Source organism: Branchiostoma floridae, chromosome 5 (genome assembly GCF_000003815.2).
Source record: "Branchiostoma floridae strain S238N-H82 chromosome 5, Bfl_VNyyK, whole genome shotgun sequence".
NCBI lineage: Eukaryota > Metazoa > Chordata > Leptocardii > Amphioxiformes > Branchiostomatidae > Branchiostoma > Branchiostoma floridae.
The window spans coordinates 25,678,969-25,698,109 of NC_049983.1; the positions used below are offsets into that span (position 1 = coordinate 25,678,969).

Sequence of the window (19,141 nt, forward strand, 5' to 3'; positions counted from 1 at the left end):
CATCCTCGCGCAGAGCAGTTTTCGGCCGTTTCCAAAGAAGAAAAAAAACGGCAGTTCAGCCCTACTTTCAACCGTACTGTAAATCGTACAAAGCAGTTGTAAAATAAGAAATTGTATACCGCATATTAAGGAAAAACATACTGTTAAGGTTTTATACAGGTGTAATTTCAGCTGCCTACAGAAATTATAAGTTGGCCAGATCTAAAGAATCTGATCTTCTGACAGACTGCCAAGGGTATGGTCATCTTGAAATCAACTCAATCTCACATAAAAATCTGAACGACAAATTGAGATATTTTAACCTCAAAGCAAGAGGGTATGTTCCTTTTCCTTTGTGCCAAAGTTCATCCCATTCTCTAAAAAAATGCACTTTCTATAAAACCATTTGCATTACTTCGACTCACCCTCTTAGATAGCTAAATGATTTGAGTATACGTAGATTTTCCAAACGTTTGCAGATAGCTTAACGTTTGAATTCCAATGTAATGTAATTTTGTGTATTTATTTCTTTCCGTGTCACAAGGTATCTGCACTATCGGTATGCATGCAGACATTCCCAATTTGTAAGAGACGTGTCACGTGTAAGTACATTGCCACCGACACTGTGTTTTCTATCTGCACTGTCCATATCTAAATCCCCTGTCTGTTACTGAAATGGGTGTCTTATCCGCCTCTAGGCGCAAAACACTCTTAAGAAAAATCTGAAGGAATGACGCGCTTAGGACCTCCACAGAGAGTGGTACGTCGAAAGGCAGCGTGAAAAATCTGACTAACGCCTTCAGACAGCTTTCACTACTGCATCTAAAGTACAGTCACTTTCGTTTTCAAGTTCGAAAGGCCAAAACAACTTGTTAAAAAGCTCTTTGGGTTGCTTTTTCAGAATATAGACGGTTAACTTCACACGTCGTTCGAAGTTTTAATGGAATCTTTCTTAAGCTTTTTTATATCATGTTGTCTGTAACTCAGTCCTATAAAGTATACATGTGTCAGGTTAGACAGAATATCGGTGGTTCTACCGGTAGAGATTCCGATTGGAATCTTTTTCTTTTATTGCAATATTAAATACCGCACATGATGACGACATACTCAAGTTTACAGCTTATTTTCGTGTCGACATCAGGGTACATTACAAAAGTACATAACAAATTATACAAATACAGAAATTTAGGAAAAAAATACAGATATGCAACGCACAAGTGCAGCAAATTATTGTTTATTTAATGTAAAAATGTTTTTACTAGACACCAGAACATCGGTGTTGGGTAGATACTAGATATAGTACATGTACATGATTTACTTACTTGTATGAAGTTTTATCTATTCAGTTAGTTTTACCACATTAGTGGAAGGTGAATAACACCTTTTTAAGATGTCAACCCGGAGACCAGACTGTAAGGTTTGATCCACTCACACCGGGAAGGACCCTTTCTGTTTTTAATAAGTGAGGCGGGTCCTTTTGCGTTCTTGAGGTATGGCTCTCCTCAAACACGGGACCTCCTATTCGATTGATTAACCTTAGCTTGTAGTCTGTGTAACACAAACTCCGCTGTCCGGGGCTGTAACTGGCCCCTCCCTGCGGAGGCCGGCGGATGTTTGGCGGGCTGCTATAAGCGAGATTTAATCAGGCTACGAAGCTTTGTACTCATTTTTATTTGAGTGAAGTGAGGAAAGCCGTGTTAAGTGCGTTTTCTAAGGGCACAAGATCGGTAGCATATCAGCGGGTTCAAATTCAGGACCTCTGGGTTCTGGGCCAAGCACCCTGCCGTTATGGCCGTTACATTAACTTTGTTTCGCTCGGCAAGCTGATGCCATTTCAAGATAACACTTGCACTTGCACTTGCAAATATGCACCTTGCGTTACCGGATATGCAACGAACGAAGGACACTCTAAAGGACGGCGCCTGTCCTCGGCTATCTGCAAAGCCATTCCTCTTTCCGTCACAACGAACCATGGTTGACACGAGCAGTGGTCTGCGAGACTAAAAATAGCTAGATGGACGACCACGATTAGAACAACGTGCGTCATCGCTGACGTCATGACTACATCACGTTGGAGCTGCACGAAGTCCAGACTAGAAGATTAGAAGCATACTTTAATCTATAGACTTCTTAGAATAATGTTATCTGTAAGACTGTGTCTTTATAATATCTTAAATGTTCTTTACCTCTTCCCTCGTGACCTCAGTGAAAATCGACCTACAGGCCGATTTGAGCTTCTTGCGTAGAAACAAGGTTCAAAGAAACAAACGAACTGGCGCAGTGTTACGATCTGTCTGCCGGGAGAAAATATAGCGTAGTGTTTAACACCCGACTGAAGGTCAGATTTTATTTTCTTCTCGGGTCGCAATTCTTCCTGTACATAGCGTTTTACTGTTGGTAAGTATGCACTCAGGGTGACTCTTAGAAAGCCATCCTGGTTAGGAGAAACAGAACTAAATTAATCGATAAATTTCATTGAGTACTATCATCAATTTGAAACCAAATTTAAACGCCCCCTCCAATATTTCCATTGAAAGGCGCTCGGCTTGCAATTCACTCAACCATCTGCAACTAGCTGTAGGTCAAAGTTTCCAGGCAAAAGTGTTGCACATATAGGATCATAGAATGCCATCATCTGGGTATTGTTATGGGTTGGGGGCAATTCTAACATAAATGCGGCATACAGCAACAAACCGCATTGGGAAAGTAAATCTGCAGCAGCACAGTATAGGTCAAATTTTACTGATAGAATTATCTAACAACCTTAGGGGGGTTAGTTTGGGGTTAAAAACTCTCAGCGGGACAAGGGTTAACTTTTGAGAAGTTGTCACGAAAATCACTTGTTGCGCTCTGCGTGAAGCATTGTGGGATGCCCGCCCAACTGCGCATACCTAGTGCGCAGGTACAGGAAGTCAACAGTGGCCAACATGGCGCAGTGGTAGACGAGTTTAGTTTTTACCGGTGAAACTACCGGACTTCTCCTGGTCTTTCTCCTGCACACGGGCGCTTGCACATGAGCCGGGAACATAGCTTTGAGATGAAGGGTACCTCCGCCAACTTCGTCATGGACAGGCCCGAGAGCGACGAGCGGCAGCTCATCAACCAGTCGGCGGGGGACCGCGGCAGTGCGCCCCGCCCGCCGGCCCGCAAGGCTCCGGTGATCCTCTACGTGCTCACCCTGCTCGCTGCTATCGGGGGGTTCCTGTTCGGCTACGACACCGGGGTGGTCTCCGGGGCCATGATCCTGATACGAGAGGACTTTAAGCTGTCTACTGTCTGGCAAGAGGCCATCGTGAGCGTGACGATAGGGGCAGCGGCTCTCTTCGCTTTGCTGGGCGGGCTGCTGAACGACACGTTCGGAAGGAAGCCCGTCATCCTACTCGCTAGCTTCGTGTTCACGGCCGGGGCGGTGGTCATGGGCGCCGCGCAGTCTAAAGTGCTGCTGCTCATCGGGAGAATCGTCGTGGGCATCGGGATAGGTAAGGCGGTCCTTTAGAGAGCTTTCTTTTCTCTTAAAAACCTTAAGAAAAAGCAGAGATTTCGCTCATTCGTGTTGCATTCCGGTCCGACGCCAAGTCATATTCTTTTCAGGTGTTAAAGTTCTCCGGCACAGATCTCGGCAAAAATCAACAGTGATAATCATTAGATGAAGTGCAAGCCTTTTCATTCCAGAGTTTTTAACAAAGATTAGAGGTAGATAGTGTTTCAAGTCGATCGATTGGATGTAACACTACCGGTAACATCAGCCGCAATTTTTGTGCCTGTGAAATCGGTGTGTGTTGTTATTGGTTATTCCGGTTTACTTAATCAGGTACAGGATCTCCTTCTAGATGATAACAACGTTTTCATGGCCCCAACAGTAACGTGTAGAGATGAAGTTTTGTTACATCCAGCATGTGCCCAGTTTGGGAAGGTGTTGTCAGCTGATGCCATAAGATCCTGTTTGGTGCGACCCCCAGAAGGGGGCGTGTCCCCTGCTTGTGATGTGAAAGTGAGCACTTTCACTGATCACTATCTACATGTTGGTAAAGAGGGTTCGAAATTGCCACCTGCATTTTTTGTGTGGGATAAAACATGAATTATTGCTTTATGGTATGAATTGCAATTAAGCTAGATAACATCATAATGCAGCTTGTATTAAAGCAAACTCTTTAATCTCCTTGGTTGAAGTCAGGAACATCTGTGATTTCTACAGCTTGCAAAAGCATGTCAAGCCACAGTCACGGGAAGCTGATATACGATAGGACACTTTCAGCTAGGCCATTAATGTTCATAAGACAGCGACACCCTTGGCAGTTGGAAGTCACATTTCCTGGGCACGATGCCAGTCACATGAAAATATGGAAGTATCTATATCATCAGTTGCCAAACTAACATGATTTCGCTAAGGGCGTCATTTGTAAACTCTAAGTTTAAAGAATGTAAGGGGAATGAAAAAAATGTGGTCAAAAATGCACCTCAGAACATATTTCTGTTTTATATCAAGAATCAGTGACTCAAGAAAAAAGCACACAAGGACTGTAACTATGTTAACTTTTCTTTTGTTGGTGTTGGTAAAAAGATGTATATAGTCAAAACTGCCCAAAAATGACCATTAAGTGGGTCGATAATATGACACTTTCAGCTTGGCCATTAATTTTCATAAGACAGTGACACCCTTGGCAGTTGGTTGTCAGATTTGCTGGGCACAATGCCAGTCACAGGAACATATGGCAGTATCTATCAGCCAAGTTAGCTATCAGTGGCCAAACTAACATGATTTCACTGAGGGCGTCATTTGTAAGCTCATATAGTGTACTGTATATCATTATTTTGGCATCAATCTGCCTCGGGAGACGATGGTAGGCTGACAATCACTCACCGTAGGTTGGGCGACATGTTTGACCGGCCTGTACTTGTTTCTCCCATGTTATGTGTAAAAAGGCTCCAAAAGATGAAAGTTGCTCCTAGGAGGACTTCCAACCAAGGATGTACTAGTATTAGTAGTAAGGGGTTCCTCCTACCCCTGACTTATGTATAGTGGGTGCATAGACTCAAATTCTAAAGAATAGAAGAGTGAAAGAAATATGGTCCCAAAATACACATAAGTACATATTTATGTTTTATAATAAGAATCAATTACTCAAGAAAAAACACAGAAGGAAGGTAGATATGTTAGCTATGGTTGGTAAAAAAGGTGTGTACAGTCAAAACTGCACAAGAATACCATTAAGTAGGTCAATAACATCAGGTCTATGTGGACAGGTCTAGTCAGGACTAATTCTATGACAGGATTTGTAATGTTTGGAAAAAATTATATCTAATGGACCAATATAATGGTTATAATGGCCAGGTGGTCCTTATGTAGTTCTACAGGTAACTGGTCAGTTGTACAGGGTCAAATTGACTGTGTGTGCTTAATCTGACCAAAGTCTATCTTAGTCACAAAGTCCACTCGTCATTCTAGGGGCCCGGCACATTTGTTACATGTTGTTGGCATATTTGTATATCTTTCTATTTTTTTTTTCAGTAAAGGAATTTTTCTAGCCACAGTCATTTAGACTTTTACCCTTCACATCCTTATACTAATAGTAGAAGTCAGTTAATTGCACAACAGATTAATGCACAGTTCTATTAACTGCACAGAATCCCCAAATCTCAGACCAGTGCGGTCCAGCTGGATAACTTTGCATTATTGCACAAGCTGGGTAATTGCACGAAATACTCTGGCAAGTAGGCCGTGCAATTAAACAACTTCTTCTGTATACTGATCATGAACACGAATTGAATTGAAATGATACAAGTCATGTATTCAATTTTACATGGTTTAATCAATTGTCCTTTTTTTCCATTCACAATGTTCAATTAAGGTTTGATGAAAAGACAACTATTGTAAATTTATCTATGTTTACAGGAACTTCATTTCTAGCTAGTAATGGAAAACAGGTTATAGAGGCATGGTTGAAACAATGCTTTAGTATATACAGTAATAAGTTAAAAGAATTAAGTTCCATAATGAGTATCCTCAGAAAACAAAAGACAGAAAAAAGGCCCAGAGAGGCTATAACTGTGGAAGGGACAAGAGCCCCTTTTGTACCGTACTCTGATCATTCATTTCTTTTCTTTTCCTTGCCATTACCATTATGCTAAATCAAGATCCTTGTATTTGCAGTGCCATGATTTTGCAATGGGGACGTTGACACAGAAATGTGAAAATCATAACTACCAGAAACAGGTCAGGATTAGCAGTAATGAAGGATGGGGTCCCATGTTGATGCAGGCAGTCTGAAGGCTAATAAGTCCAATAAGAAATTATCTTGCGTTGCCCTAAGCACAGTTCTGGTCGCCTACGCACCGTATAACCTACATGTCGACTCAGGATCAATCAAAAGCTTACAGTGCCTTCATTCATCAACAGAAACTCTACAGAGGGTGTACCAGTTTATTGTTTTGGTTCTTGGGCTCACTATTTGGTTGATGAAATATCTTCCATGAAATGTTTACAATTTTTATTGGTGTAAATGCAACTGACCTATACATTTGTATCTCTATCTCTATAGCAGGTATAACCGGCCTTCTGCGTAACACGTAACACACCAGTTCGCAGGCACGCGACGCGGCAGCAGCTGGTTATATTACACTAAATGACCCGTCACACCTAACTTTTGCACATCTATCTGCAAATTTGACGTTACATAATTCATGCATGGTGATGTTCACTATTAAAAACTTGTCTTCACAATATAAGATCAAATGAGGAATAGTATGATGTAACAATATGCCCCCAAAGATGTAACAATTTAGTGAAGCAATTAGAATTATGCAAATATTTGACGGACATGCAGCCATTCTCTTATTGGTCGAATTTTGCTACAGCTACTGTGTAATCGCCAGCTTAAAGAAAGTCATGTCGCAAGCTATAATTAAATCTGCTTGTCGATTCTGTTAATCTCGAACCCGATTCGGTTAAATCGTTGGTACTGATGATAAGGTACAGTCCTGGTTCTTCCATGCATACTAATGAATCATTAACAAGAGCCGCCCTGAGATGTCGTGTCCCGGGGGTGTGGCGCTGAAACGTATCGTACATGTACATGCAGAGATCATTCTAAATGCATGAATCGGTTACAAGTCACACTCTTCCAGGCCACAGGAGTTTTATGTGTTGGTTCTTGGAATCAAGAAAGAAGGAAAAAAGTGTTCAACTTTATCTTATCTATTTATGCAACAAGTAGCTGATTACATAGGTCTACAAATAGCATTACATAACAATGGTGTTAGAGAATTTCACATAAGACAACTTATGCATAATAATTTTAAAAGAAACACCATGTGCTATTATTTGAAAATTAACATGAAAACTTCTTGAACTGAATGAAAAGTTGCGCCTTAGGTCACACTGTTTTCAGCAACACATTTTTTATTTTCCCACATATGATACATACTCAATTCACACCTTTTTAATGGTCTCTCCTGCCACCTAATCTCATAACTAAAATGTAAACTTTGTTGCCAAGGTTAAAGTTATTAATTTGTCTATATGTTTATTCATTATCGTTTACCATTATTTTTTTTCAACCTTTATTTAACCTTGAAGTTGAAGTACATGCTATCTTCCCTTTGGCCTAAGCCAGTTTTCAAGATTTCTTGGAGGTCAAGAGGTCTTCTGTTACACGTTGCTGGTCTATTTTGAGTACTACTATTATTGAATGAAGACCTTTATTGTACATTTTTGTCACAACAGAGACAGAACATGCATAATAGTATCATAGACCTAGTCTAAAATAGAAGTTCGGCTTCTTCTCGCTTCACGCCTGTTATACTGTAGGCACTTACGCGGCATAGAACACGATCATTGAATGCCCGACTTAGGTAACTTACATGTATCTCCATCGTTTGAAGACTTTATAGAGTTCTTTGGGTGTCCAAATGCATTTGCAACAGCTAGACGGAAGGTTGTAGAGTATGTCTATAATTTCGGAATTTTTTGCAAGTGTTTTTTTCTGTTCAAAAACCGCCTGGGGAACTTAATGATCGAATTCAAAGCCTTTGAAACAAGTGTGGCTTCTTGGTGATGTTATTAAAACGTACATGTCCTTGCTTCGCAGGTTTGGCGTCGATGACCGTTCCCATGTACATCGCGGAGGCCGCCCCCCCAGAGATGCGCGGCCGCCTCGTCACCATCAACAACATGTTCATCACGGGCGGGCAGTTCGTCGCCAGCGTCATCGACGGAGCCTTCAGCTACAACAAGCAGGACGGGTGGAGGTCAGTTGTCAGACTTGAAGTACAATAATTGTAGCATGGTTTTCTACAGATTTGTTTGTGTATGTGTATGAGAGCGTGTGTACATGTACAACATGTATGTGCTTGTGTGTGTGTGTGTGTGTGCCTGTGTGTTTGAGGGTGAGTGTGAGCATGACATGAGGTTAGTTGTCAGAATAGCATGGTTTTCTACAATCGTTGTCAGACTTGAAGCACAATACTTGTAGCATGGTTTTCTACAAACTTTGCGTGTGTGTGTTTGTGTTGGAGTGAGTGTGTGTTTGTGTGTGTGTGAATGTGTGTGTGAATGTGTGTTTGTGTGTGAGTATGTGTGTGTGTGTGTGTGAATGTGTGAGTGTGCGTGCCTGTGTGTGTGTTTGTGTGTGTGTGTGTGTGATGTGTGTGTTAGTGTGTGTGTGTGTGATTGTGTGTGTTTATGTGTGTTTGTGTGTGTGTACACGTATATGTGTGTTCCTGTGAGTGTGTGTGTAGTCCAGTACTTAGCGGTCCTGCCTCTGGAGCTAGAAGCCATACATGTACGAACGGACGGGGACGTCCCAGGACGGAAATTTACTTGTTGGGATGAGGAAAAAGCTTAATGACTCAAAATTGCTGAAAATGTATTGTCCTAGGCTTAAAATCACAGATTTAACATGATAGCAAATTAACAAGATGAGCTCCCAAACAATGAGCGGCATGAAAACAAATTTAAAACTGGAGACAGTCCTGTGTCTGACTCAGAGTTGACTTTAGGAACCGTCCTTCCGTTGGGACGGAAAATAATTTTACCCCAGCCATCCGTCCAAAAAACGACTTGAAACTGTTGAAAATGTACTTTTATGAAACTTAAAATGACATTTTTAACTAGGAAAATCAATCAAACCTAGATTTTAGCCATAGGCTAGTTGGGCAGCCCTGGCTGTGTATCCTGAACAGCCAAACCAATAAATAAAAAAACCTAGATTTTGAGCTTGAGACAGCCCTGGTCTGACTGATGATCAATCACCCCTGGTTGGGTCATAAGTAAGGTTAATAATGGCTGTTCCTGGGATTGGTCCATGGTGCTGCTGGGATTGATCCATGGTGCTTCTGGGATTGGTCCTTGGTGCTTCTGGGATTGATCCATCAGGTAGAAACAAAGGTGCGCCTCCCACGCAGTCTTCTCCAACCACTCAGGGCGACTGACATAACCCATACACATGCTGACTGAAACAAGCCATACACATGCTGGGTAATGGATCACAATTACTGGGGCTTGTCAAGCACACCACAGCTAACGAGGCCTGATGTATACATTTGTAGTTACCTATGCCATGCCATTTTAAGCTCATGAAACACAAAATTTTCATCAATTTTATGTGCCGAAGTTCAGATGTTTTGGGGACAGATGTAGTGAAATATTTGTCCGTCCCAGGACGGCGGTATGGGTACTGGAGACAGACCTCCTTTAGATATTACAGTAATGTTACCCCTTTAAATATAAGCCGGCTATAATTCAACACACTTTAGATATGCATATAAAGTATTTGGCAGACAAAGCCATTCAGCACTCAGGTCTCCCACCGACTAGAAGTTTAGTGTGGAGCACTAGCCCAGCCCACTACCCCAGCCCACTACATTTGTAACCCACCCCATTTCTGAAACCTGTGTAAATCCTACCTTACCGATTGCGCAACACGATGCCACACGATTTGCACATCTTGTACGCCACACATGTAAATCCTATCTGTTTTCCTCCCTGTGCCCATTGCCGGGTTGTTGCACTGCTGTATTATTACCTGCTTCCTGGAAATCCCAACTATCCGCAGGCTGGAGGTACTCCGTACTGTTGTAGTGAAATTTTCTAGGGCTGTATACTTTGATGTTATCTTTTCATATTTATGGGTGGAATGTGCTAGACATGCCATATCTGTCAAGTGTAGTACACATAACTGTAACTTTATTTGTCTTTGCTGGGACTTAGGGGAAAGGGGTGTAAGGGAAAGAAGGTTTTCTCTGTTTGAAGTGTCTGGATGGAAGAATTCTGTAGTACTGGGATGAAGACTAATCTGTGTTGGTGCTAGCCAACCCAGATCTGTCAAGTATAATGCTACTGTAACTTAATTTGTCTCTGCGCGGACTTAGTTTTGGAGAAGAACGGGAAATAAGACTGAGCCAGTGACGTTTGCCGCTTCGTCACAAAGCTCCAAGGAAAGTAACGTATCACGTTCAAGAACATTTCAATGTTAAGTAATCATGTCACAATATATTAGGTTATGTTCGGTTTGCACAGACATGTCTAGTTGACGTAGCACTGATAGTAATCGCTTTATCATGCACTGAGAGAGACAACAGATGGTTGCTGAAGAATTATGTGGAATGCAGAAGACCATGTTCAAGAGGGGAAATTGTTGTAATACATTAGGCCTAGAAAAAAATTTGTTTCCTGTTTCTTGCCTTCCCTAGATAAACCTGCCGACCCTAACTTTTTTTGGTTGGGCAGTGCAGTCACATTGTTTTCGGTTAGAATCGTTTCTCAACCGGCTTCCTATTCAAGTAAAGAAACTTCTTGTCCTAGCTAATGAAAGATTATATGCATCCACAGATTCGTAACAAAATTAAAGCTTGACATTAATATATAAGTGTACTCATGCATTTCAGTTTTACTTTGCTAACTGTATTGTACATTTGTATCACTAGAGTTTTGGCCAAACTCTAAAAAATACCTATAGCTACCGACCCTAATATTTTCAGGACTGAAACAGGAAACACGACATTTGTTTTTCTAGGCCTCAGTATCTATAGACACTGAAGAATGTCCTGTATGTCTTCAGCCTGCTGAAGTGTCTCTGAAATGGATCACTTTTGAAAGTTTGAAAATTGCATTTCGCAGATGTTCGGCAAACAAAATGTCTATAAGCCCAGAATTTATGGCCAAGCAGCAGGGATGCATTACTGCTGACATGTTTTCAAACTGCAATCTCCAGGCAGATTTACCAGTGGCATAACATAGTATCAAAGCTGGCCAAGGAGTGTAGCCGGCCTCCTGGAATCTGCCCCCAGTCGGCTGGAAGAAAGGCTATTACTGGTAACATCTAATTGTTGCCTAATCATGCTGTGCTTGCTGAGTTGGTGTTAATTGCCCTCATTCCTATTTGTTGCGAATCTCCTATAGGGATGTGTGAGGGATACTGAACTTGTCCCAATAATGATATACTAGTAAATTGCTCATAAAAGCATTATTAGCACCACGGATATTCGACATGCACCTTCCAGTGCGTTATGCTGGTAATATTTTGAGCCCTGTTAGCAGATGGGACCTGCCATGTGTGAGATGGTTATCCTGCAGAGCCGATCATATCTCCTGTTAGTACTCCTCATTAAAACACCATCATAGACGTCATGGACTTGATTATCTGCCAGGGAAACTGTCTGTCACAGGCGGGCTGTGAAATAATCCCACAAGACATGCGGTTTGAAACTATGAAACACTTTGAATAAAGAGACTCTTTTTTATGCGTTTTTTTCCCACCAGCGTTTCTGTAAGCGTCTGTCACTTTCGTCAGGGCAATTCTGACTGGTTCACTTTGTACTGCAGGACACGTGTCACTGGTCACAGTTTAGATGTGGTAGTTAAAAGTATTTACATAGTATTATGTACAGACAGCTTTATGTAAAATACGTACAATGCGGCCCTATACGCAAAGTGTAAAACACCAAAACGTTGGTGAGAATAAAGCAATGGTTGTGTAAAAAGATTTAGTAAGTTACTAACCTGTTGAAACTTTCCACGGGTATGAAACACTTTGTCATTTGCGCGACAAATGTTTAGAAGATTTTCTAACTGAGTGTGTACATTTTTGTTACAGAAATGGATTGCCAATGATATAGAACAGAGCACACTGCACTTTCAGATGATATATGGCAACATCACTGTACTGTCTCTTGGTTGTCCATCGTGACCAATGATGACTTCTACGTGCATACTCTCATCTGTATTGTACATCTAGATTAACGTATCAAATCTATGCTGGGCTTCTAACAGTTGGAATCTGATGGAATGTCTGTACAAAAGCTTTCAAACTTGCAAAAGTGATCCATCCGTTACAGAGCCATTTCAGCAGGTTGAAGACATACAGGACATCCTTCAGTGTCTACCCAGTAGCGATAGTAATAAGAACAGGCCTCTAATACCTGCCTGTCTACCTCCATTACTCAACAACCAGCATTAGAAACTTGCTCGGGGACTAGGCCTTGGAAAATCTATGCTTTGTTTTTTGATTGAAGTCTTGAAAATATAAGGGTTGGTAAACAATCCCCAAGGAATCTTCTTTCTTCCTATAGAAAGAAAAAAGAAAGATGATTCTTTACCTGCAGTCATAAACACAGCATATATTATACAAGGCCAAACCCTCAAACATGTTTCTGATGTAGTTTCTGTTAGATTTGCGGTCAACATAACGGCATCAACGGAAAGGGGACGTGGATTTGGTGGTTCTCAGTTTATTTTATTTTTTTAATGTGACAGGATACAGATAGCTTCAAAGCTGGGGTAGCCAAGTACTATGGTTACCCCGGCTTTGCCCAGCTGTAGTGGTAGGAGCCTATACCTAGTGTGGAAATGTACAGTGTCACGATGTTTGTTTATTCTTTTCTATTCTATTTTTTCTTTTTTGTTGTTGACTGCTAGCACCACCACCACCGGCCACACATGGGTTAGGCCTCTGAGTCTGTCCTAGACGTCATGCCCCACGCGGGGTTTTGTCTAGTATTGTGTAGATGTAGATGTAGAAGTAGAAGACAGATATGAGGAGACATTAGGTGTTGTGTGTGGCGTAACTGGTAGAGTGTTGGGCTCATAACCTTGAGTCCCAAGTTCAATACTCGCCGTGCCCCTGATGTTGTGCCTATGAGAAAGGCACTTTACACGACCTTCCTCCCTTCACCCAGGTGTAAAAATGGGTACCTGACTTTGATCGGGGTGGTAAAATACTACTTTGTAAGTGTCACTGTTAAAATAGGTTACTAAACTTGAGTGCAGTACCACATTATCCTCGTCTGTCCCAAAGCAAATAGAAAAGAAGAGATATGAGGAGAACATGTTGGAATTTTCATTTTTAGAAAATTTGATATCCTTGTCAGCAGCATTGATAGGTGTGAATGGTTCTTTTTAGATTTAGGTGCTTGAGATGTCTTCCAACACTCGTACGGGACCTCCATCTAATGTCCTATCTGAGAGACATCTCTAATAATGACCATGTAGTTTGGTTACTCGTTTTCACCTGTCAGTGAGTAAAGTGAGGAAATTGGTGTAAAGTGCATTTTTGTAGGGTACAACATCAGATCATGCCAGTGGACTCAAATCCAAGACCTCTTGGCTTTTGGTTAAACACACTCAACCGTTACACTATGCAATGCTGCTAACCAGAAACACCACAATTTTTTCCTAGGCCTTAAATTACCAACATCTCAATACCTATGCTGAAGTCAGCTCCAGGCTATATTTAGATCCATCACGCAGTGCCTATTATATCTTTCTCCCATTAGTGAGCAAGCCTAGCCTCATCGCTTCCCTATCATGATATGATTCTTTCAGCAGCATACCATCCATCTCTATCAGTACCAGGGATGTCTTCAGCAACAGAGCTGTCTTCAGCTTTAGATTTTTTTTTCCGTCCCACTCAATGTTTATGAGCTCATGTTGTCAATTTTCCTTGTAAAACGTGTAATTCCAAACTTATGAAAATAGATTTTAAACAATTTCATGTCATCAAGTTCATATTTCCAGAATATGAAAAAGAAGAAGAACAAAACTTAAATATGACAGACTGAGTTTTCATTCAACGAAACTGAGTGCATCTGATCCTGAGGCTTTGTTTTCATAACGTTATTTTGATCTGATTAACAACATATTAAATTGGTGTGGCCTGCAGCTTATATTTTTGTATTAAAGAGAAACAGTCCTGTAGTATGGAACCAAATTTTATATTTTGTGCATGAAGGAAAGTTACTAGTAACCACAGCAGGGTTTTCAGCACCCACGACAGCAACAGTATCAAAGAGTGATTTTTTTTTAAAACAAGGCATTCATGATGTCCAATGCTCGTTTGATACCTCAGCATGGATGAAGTTAGCTTTTGCCACTGTAGTTGATTTCTTTGTGATCTGACAATTTTATTTTAAATAACACTGAAATGAAATGCTTAGTAGAAATCTTGCTGTCTACTGGTGTATCCCCAGAACTGTTTGTAGTATGGAACAGACTTTCCCTTGAGACAGTGTTCTCATATTGGTTTTGAAGATTGAAATGATGTTTCCCAGATGGAAGCATGGCTTGGGGAAATTCTCTTACTGCTAATGTATGATAATCATTCATCTGCAAAGGTGCACTTGGGGAATAGCTCTGCCAATTTCTGGGAATCTGAAAACAAAGATTGAAAGTTTGTCAATAGTTTCATCAGCAGGTTGGCATGTCACTGAATTAAGAGACTCTTTTTACACAACCACAGCTTTACTTTCACTGACGTTTGTCGCCTTCCTCAGCAATTCTGACATATTGCGAACCAGTCAGAATTGCCCCGACGAAGGTCAAATGTTGGGGAACTGCATTGGGCATTGGCTTAGAGTCAACTACAAGAGGGAAGAGTCTTGATGGCCTAGCACCTAGCTACTAACTCAACACATTTCGTTTTAACAACCAAGTTCACACTTACAACACCAGACAAGCACACCTACAACATTAACCGTAGACTACAAATCAAGATCAGGTCAATGCACATTTGCGAAGAGAGCAGCTGTACTAGTGACCACCTTGTGGTCAGAAGGTCATGTCATGATTTAAAACTTCACCAAATAAAAGTTACAGCCATTTCTCAGACCGCTCACTCAGACAAAAGCCCATAAACTAGAACCAAATCACCATGGCCGTTGCACTGTTGTTCTATGTTGACTTTCTTTATTCAAAGATTGGAAGGCTATATTCTACATGTGACAGATGTATAGCCAAACCTGTACTAGTTTTAACCTTGTACTCAGGAGGTCAGGTCAAGATTTAAAACTTCACCAAATAAAAGTTACTGTACAGCCGTTTCCCGGATATACCACTAACTCAGACAAAACCCATAAAACTGGAGCCAAATCATCGCGGCCGTTGCAATGTTGTTCTACGTTGATGGATTACAATGCTGCGGGAGATGATAACGCGCTCCTCCACAAAATTGTTCTCTGTCAGAACCCCTGATGTACATGTACATCAAAGATGCACACATCAAGCTTGCCTGGGGGGTAAAGATTCATCCAAGTCTTTGCCAGCAATGCATCCTTTGAAGTTGGTGTCTTATGCCAATTAACTGTTATACCGGCTATGTAGATACAGATGCAGATCCTTTACTTTCATGTGGCATCGATTAGAGTGTTTGGCTGAGAAACCAGAAGTTTCTGGTTTGAATCCCCCGGCTTGCAAATGACGTTGTGCCCCTCAGAAGTGATAAGGAATACGCATGTTATATAACTCCAAGGACTCTGGGCTTCACTCATAATGTTAGACTTGAGCACAAGACGTATAATAAAAATGTGCTATAAATGTCTTCGTTTTTTCCTGTATTTACATATACATATACATTCATTCATTTATTCATTCCGTCCGAGTCATATCTAACTTTAGATTACAGAACACAGGTAGGTAGGACAACATTCATAGTTAGAGTATAAAAGACCTGTTTCTTCCAGATCACAACAATGTCACTGACGAAGGATAGTGGATACTATCCGAAACATCTGACCATTTCCAAAACCATATCCTGTTGCTTGAGTAACTACTTTATGGTGTACAGGTAGGATTGCACAGCGACCTTTCAAACAACCTTGAGCCAAACATGGCGGAAGCCCTAATTCCTTACCTTAGCAGCTAAATTGGATGATTTACTGCGGGAATCCTTCGGATGTTCCGCAGGGAAATACCCTGAGAAATTGCTGCATGCTTCTGTCCCAGTGTGCCGAGGCAGATGTCAGACCGACTGTGCTGGAATGAAAGTGTATTCAGGGATGGAAATAGATACATGCACTTTTGTGCATCCGACATTTGAGTGGTTTACCTGTAAGTTAGGCCACACCAATTTAATTTCTTGGTTCACGGATTTTTTCATAAAAAATATGGAGCGAGAGGGCGAAATAAAAATGAAAATAAAAATTGTAAAATGGTTGGGGTAAAGGTAACGACTAATCCAAAACACAAAGAAAAAAGTTTTCAGCTTGAAAAAAGTACAAAAACACTATTATATACGGTACAGTAACAGCACCTGTACCCACACTTTAAGGAGCTTATTATATAAAGGCCAATTTGCTACACCAGAAAGTTGGTGAATGGTTTCATTAATGGTAAAAATTTGCTGAGTAGTAATTTTCATTTTTATTTTTTTTTTTCAAAAAATAGGAGCGAGCGAATCTGTGAACCAAGAAATTAAATTGGTGTGGCCTTAGTATAAATTTTTAAAATTTGGGTGCACCTTGATATTTGTGAAGGGTGAGCACTAGATTAAGTATGTAAAAGTACACTCGCATACAAGTATTATACAAGTCATGCCCCAAAAAAGGCGCTGTTCACCTTAGTTTCATCATAACTTGGGTGCCACTTGATTTTTGTTTAGGGTTAGTACTCGGTAATCTACATAAAATAAATTACACTAGTAATATATTTTAGTGATGTATTTTTTCCCGAGCAAATGTAGGTACTTCTAGTTCACAAGGAGCTTATAACGGTATCTAAGTGTCCAAAAATCTTGAAGTTGAATGGCAGTAAGACGTGTAGGTTTTGATATTAATTATTTATTTGATTGTTGTGCCAACATAATCTCTAACATTAAGTTTATTTGACAAATTTGACATGATTCTACTTTGTTAACTTCTATTTTCTTCTCATTGTGCACCCAAATTATTTTCTTAAATTGCACCTAAATTATAGCTTAGGCCACAACAATTTAATTTGTTGGCTCTTGGATTTTAGTATGCAGTCTTAGGCCATACCAATTTAATTTCTTGGTTCACGGATTTTTTCATAAAAAATATGGAGCGAGAGGGCGAAATGAAAATAAAAATAGAATTGTAAAATGGTTGGGGTAAAGGTAAGGGCTAGTCCAAAACACAAAGAAAAAAGTTTTCAGCTTGAAAAAAGTACAAAAACACTATTATTGTACAGTAACAGCACCTGTACCCACACTTTAAGGAGCTTATTATATAAAGGCCAATCTGCTACACCAGAAAGTTGGTGAATGGTTTCATTAATGGTGAAAATTTGCTGAGTAGTAATTTTTATTTTTATTTTTTTTTTCAAAAAAATAGGAGCGAGCGAATCTGTGAACCAAGAAATTAAATTGGTGTGGCCTTAGTATAAATGTTTAAAATTTGGGTGCACCTTGATATTTGTGAAGGGTGAGCACTAGATTATGTATGTAAAAGTACAATCGCATACAGTATATGCAATTCATGCCCCAAAAAAGGGGCTGTTCACCTAAGTTTCATAATTTGGGTGCCACTTGATTTTTGTTAAGGGTAAGTACTCGGTAATCTACATAAAATAAAGTACACTAGTGATATATTTTTGATATCTAAGTGTCAAAAAATCTTGAAGTTGAATGGCAGTAAGACGTGTAGGTTTTGATATATTGTTGTTTATTGATTGTTGTGCCGACACAATCTCTAACATTAATTTTATTTGACAAATTTGACATTCTACTTTCAATTGTCAACCCCTACTTCGTTCATGCTGTGCATCCAGTTTTTTCTTCCCACCTAAATTTCTAGGTTAGGCCACACCAATTTTATTTGTTGGTTCTCGGATTTTAAAAAAGTATGCGCTCAGTCTTATGGAGTGAACATGGTCATGTTCAGACAAGTTTTCCCCCCTGCTTGTTGCTTTTATGATATCTGGTTGCTATATTTTCACTTTTTAAAAATCCAAAAACCACAAATTAAATTGCTGTGGCCTTAGGGAGGCCAATGCAGCTTTTCCCAAAATAATTGATGGTTTTGGACCCCCAAGTGTGAGGGTTAGTACTTAGTTATGTACAAAAAAAGTACACTAGTATACAGTATATTCTTGATGTCGAAGCGCCAAAAAAATCTTAAATTGCAGTAAGATCTGTAAGTTTTGCTGACATTCTACTTTGTGCACCTCTCCTTTGTTCACATTGTGCATCCAAATTGTTGCACCTAAATCTTTAGGTTAGGTTTGCCGAATGCACCTTTTTCCCCAAATGAATGATTGCGGACCCTTGAGTGAGTGTGTAGAGATGTCAGGCGTTGCACATATCCATTCCCCGGAAGTGCAGTCAGTCATCGGTCATTGCTTCGACATTTCCGCATGCCCTCAGGAAAAACCAGGGAGACTTTCAGGCTGCAGCATGTTATTTGCTTGGTTCTGGGCTTTTGGATTGAATGAATGAATGTATGGTGAAGTTGTTAAATGAATAAATGCATGAATGTATGGATGGAGGTATGGATGGATGGATTGAGGAATAGATGGATGGGCAGATGGATGGAGGAATGGATGGATGGATGGATGGATGGATGGACAGATAAATGAACAGATAGATGGATGGATGGGGTGATGTTATGATTTTATGCCGACTATGATCGATGGATGGATGGATGGATGGATGGATGGATGGATGGATGGATGGATGGATGGATGGAAGGATGGATGGATGGATGGATGGATGGATGGATGGAAGGAAGGATGGATGGATGGATGGATGGATGGATGGAAGGATGGATGGACGGACGGACGGATGGATGCATATGGTAAGTGTGTGGAGATGTCAGGCGTTGCACATATCCCTTCCCCTGAAGTGCAGTCAGTCATCGGTCAGTGCTTTAACATTTCCTGGAGCCCTCAGGAAAAAAACAAGGAGACTTTTTCAGAGCAGCAGAAAATCATTGATGT

General features: G+C 40.6%; 1 protein-coding gene across 1 annotated transcript in view; it reads left to right on the top strand.

Moving 5' to 3' along the window:
• The first annotated feature begins 2,926 nt into the window (after nt 1-2,926).
• LOC118416369 (proton myo-inositol cotransporter-like) overlaps nt 2,927-19,141 on the top strand; it is a 61,737-nt gene continuing 45,522 nt past the window's right edge. The window contains exons 1-2 of the mRNA XM_035821463.1: nt 2,927-3,458; nt 8,067-8,226. Coding sequence (XP_035677356.1) covers nt 2,993-3,458; nt 8,067-8,226 — 626 coding nt within the window. The 5' untranslated portion in view covers nt 2,927-2,992. The remainder of the gene's footprint in view (nt 3,459-8,066; nt 8,227-19,141) is intronic.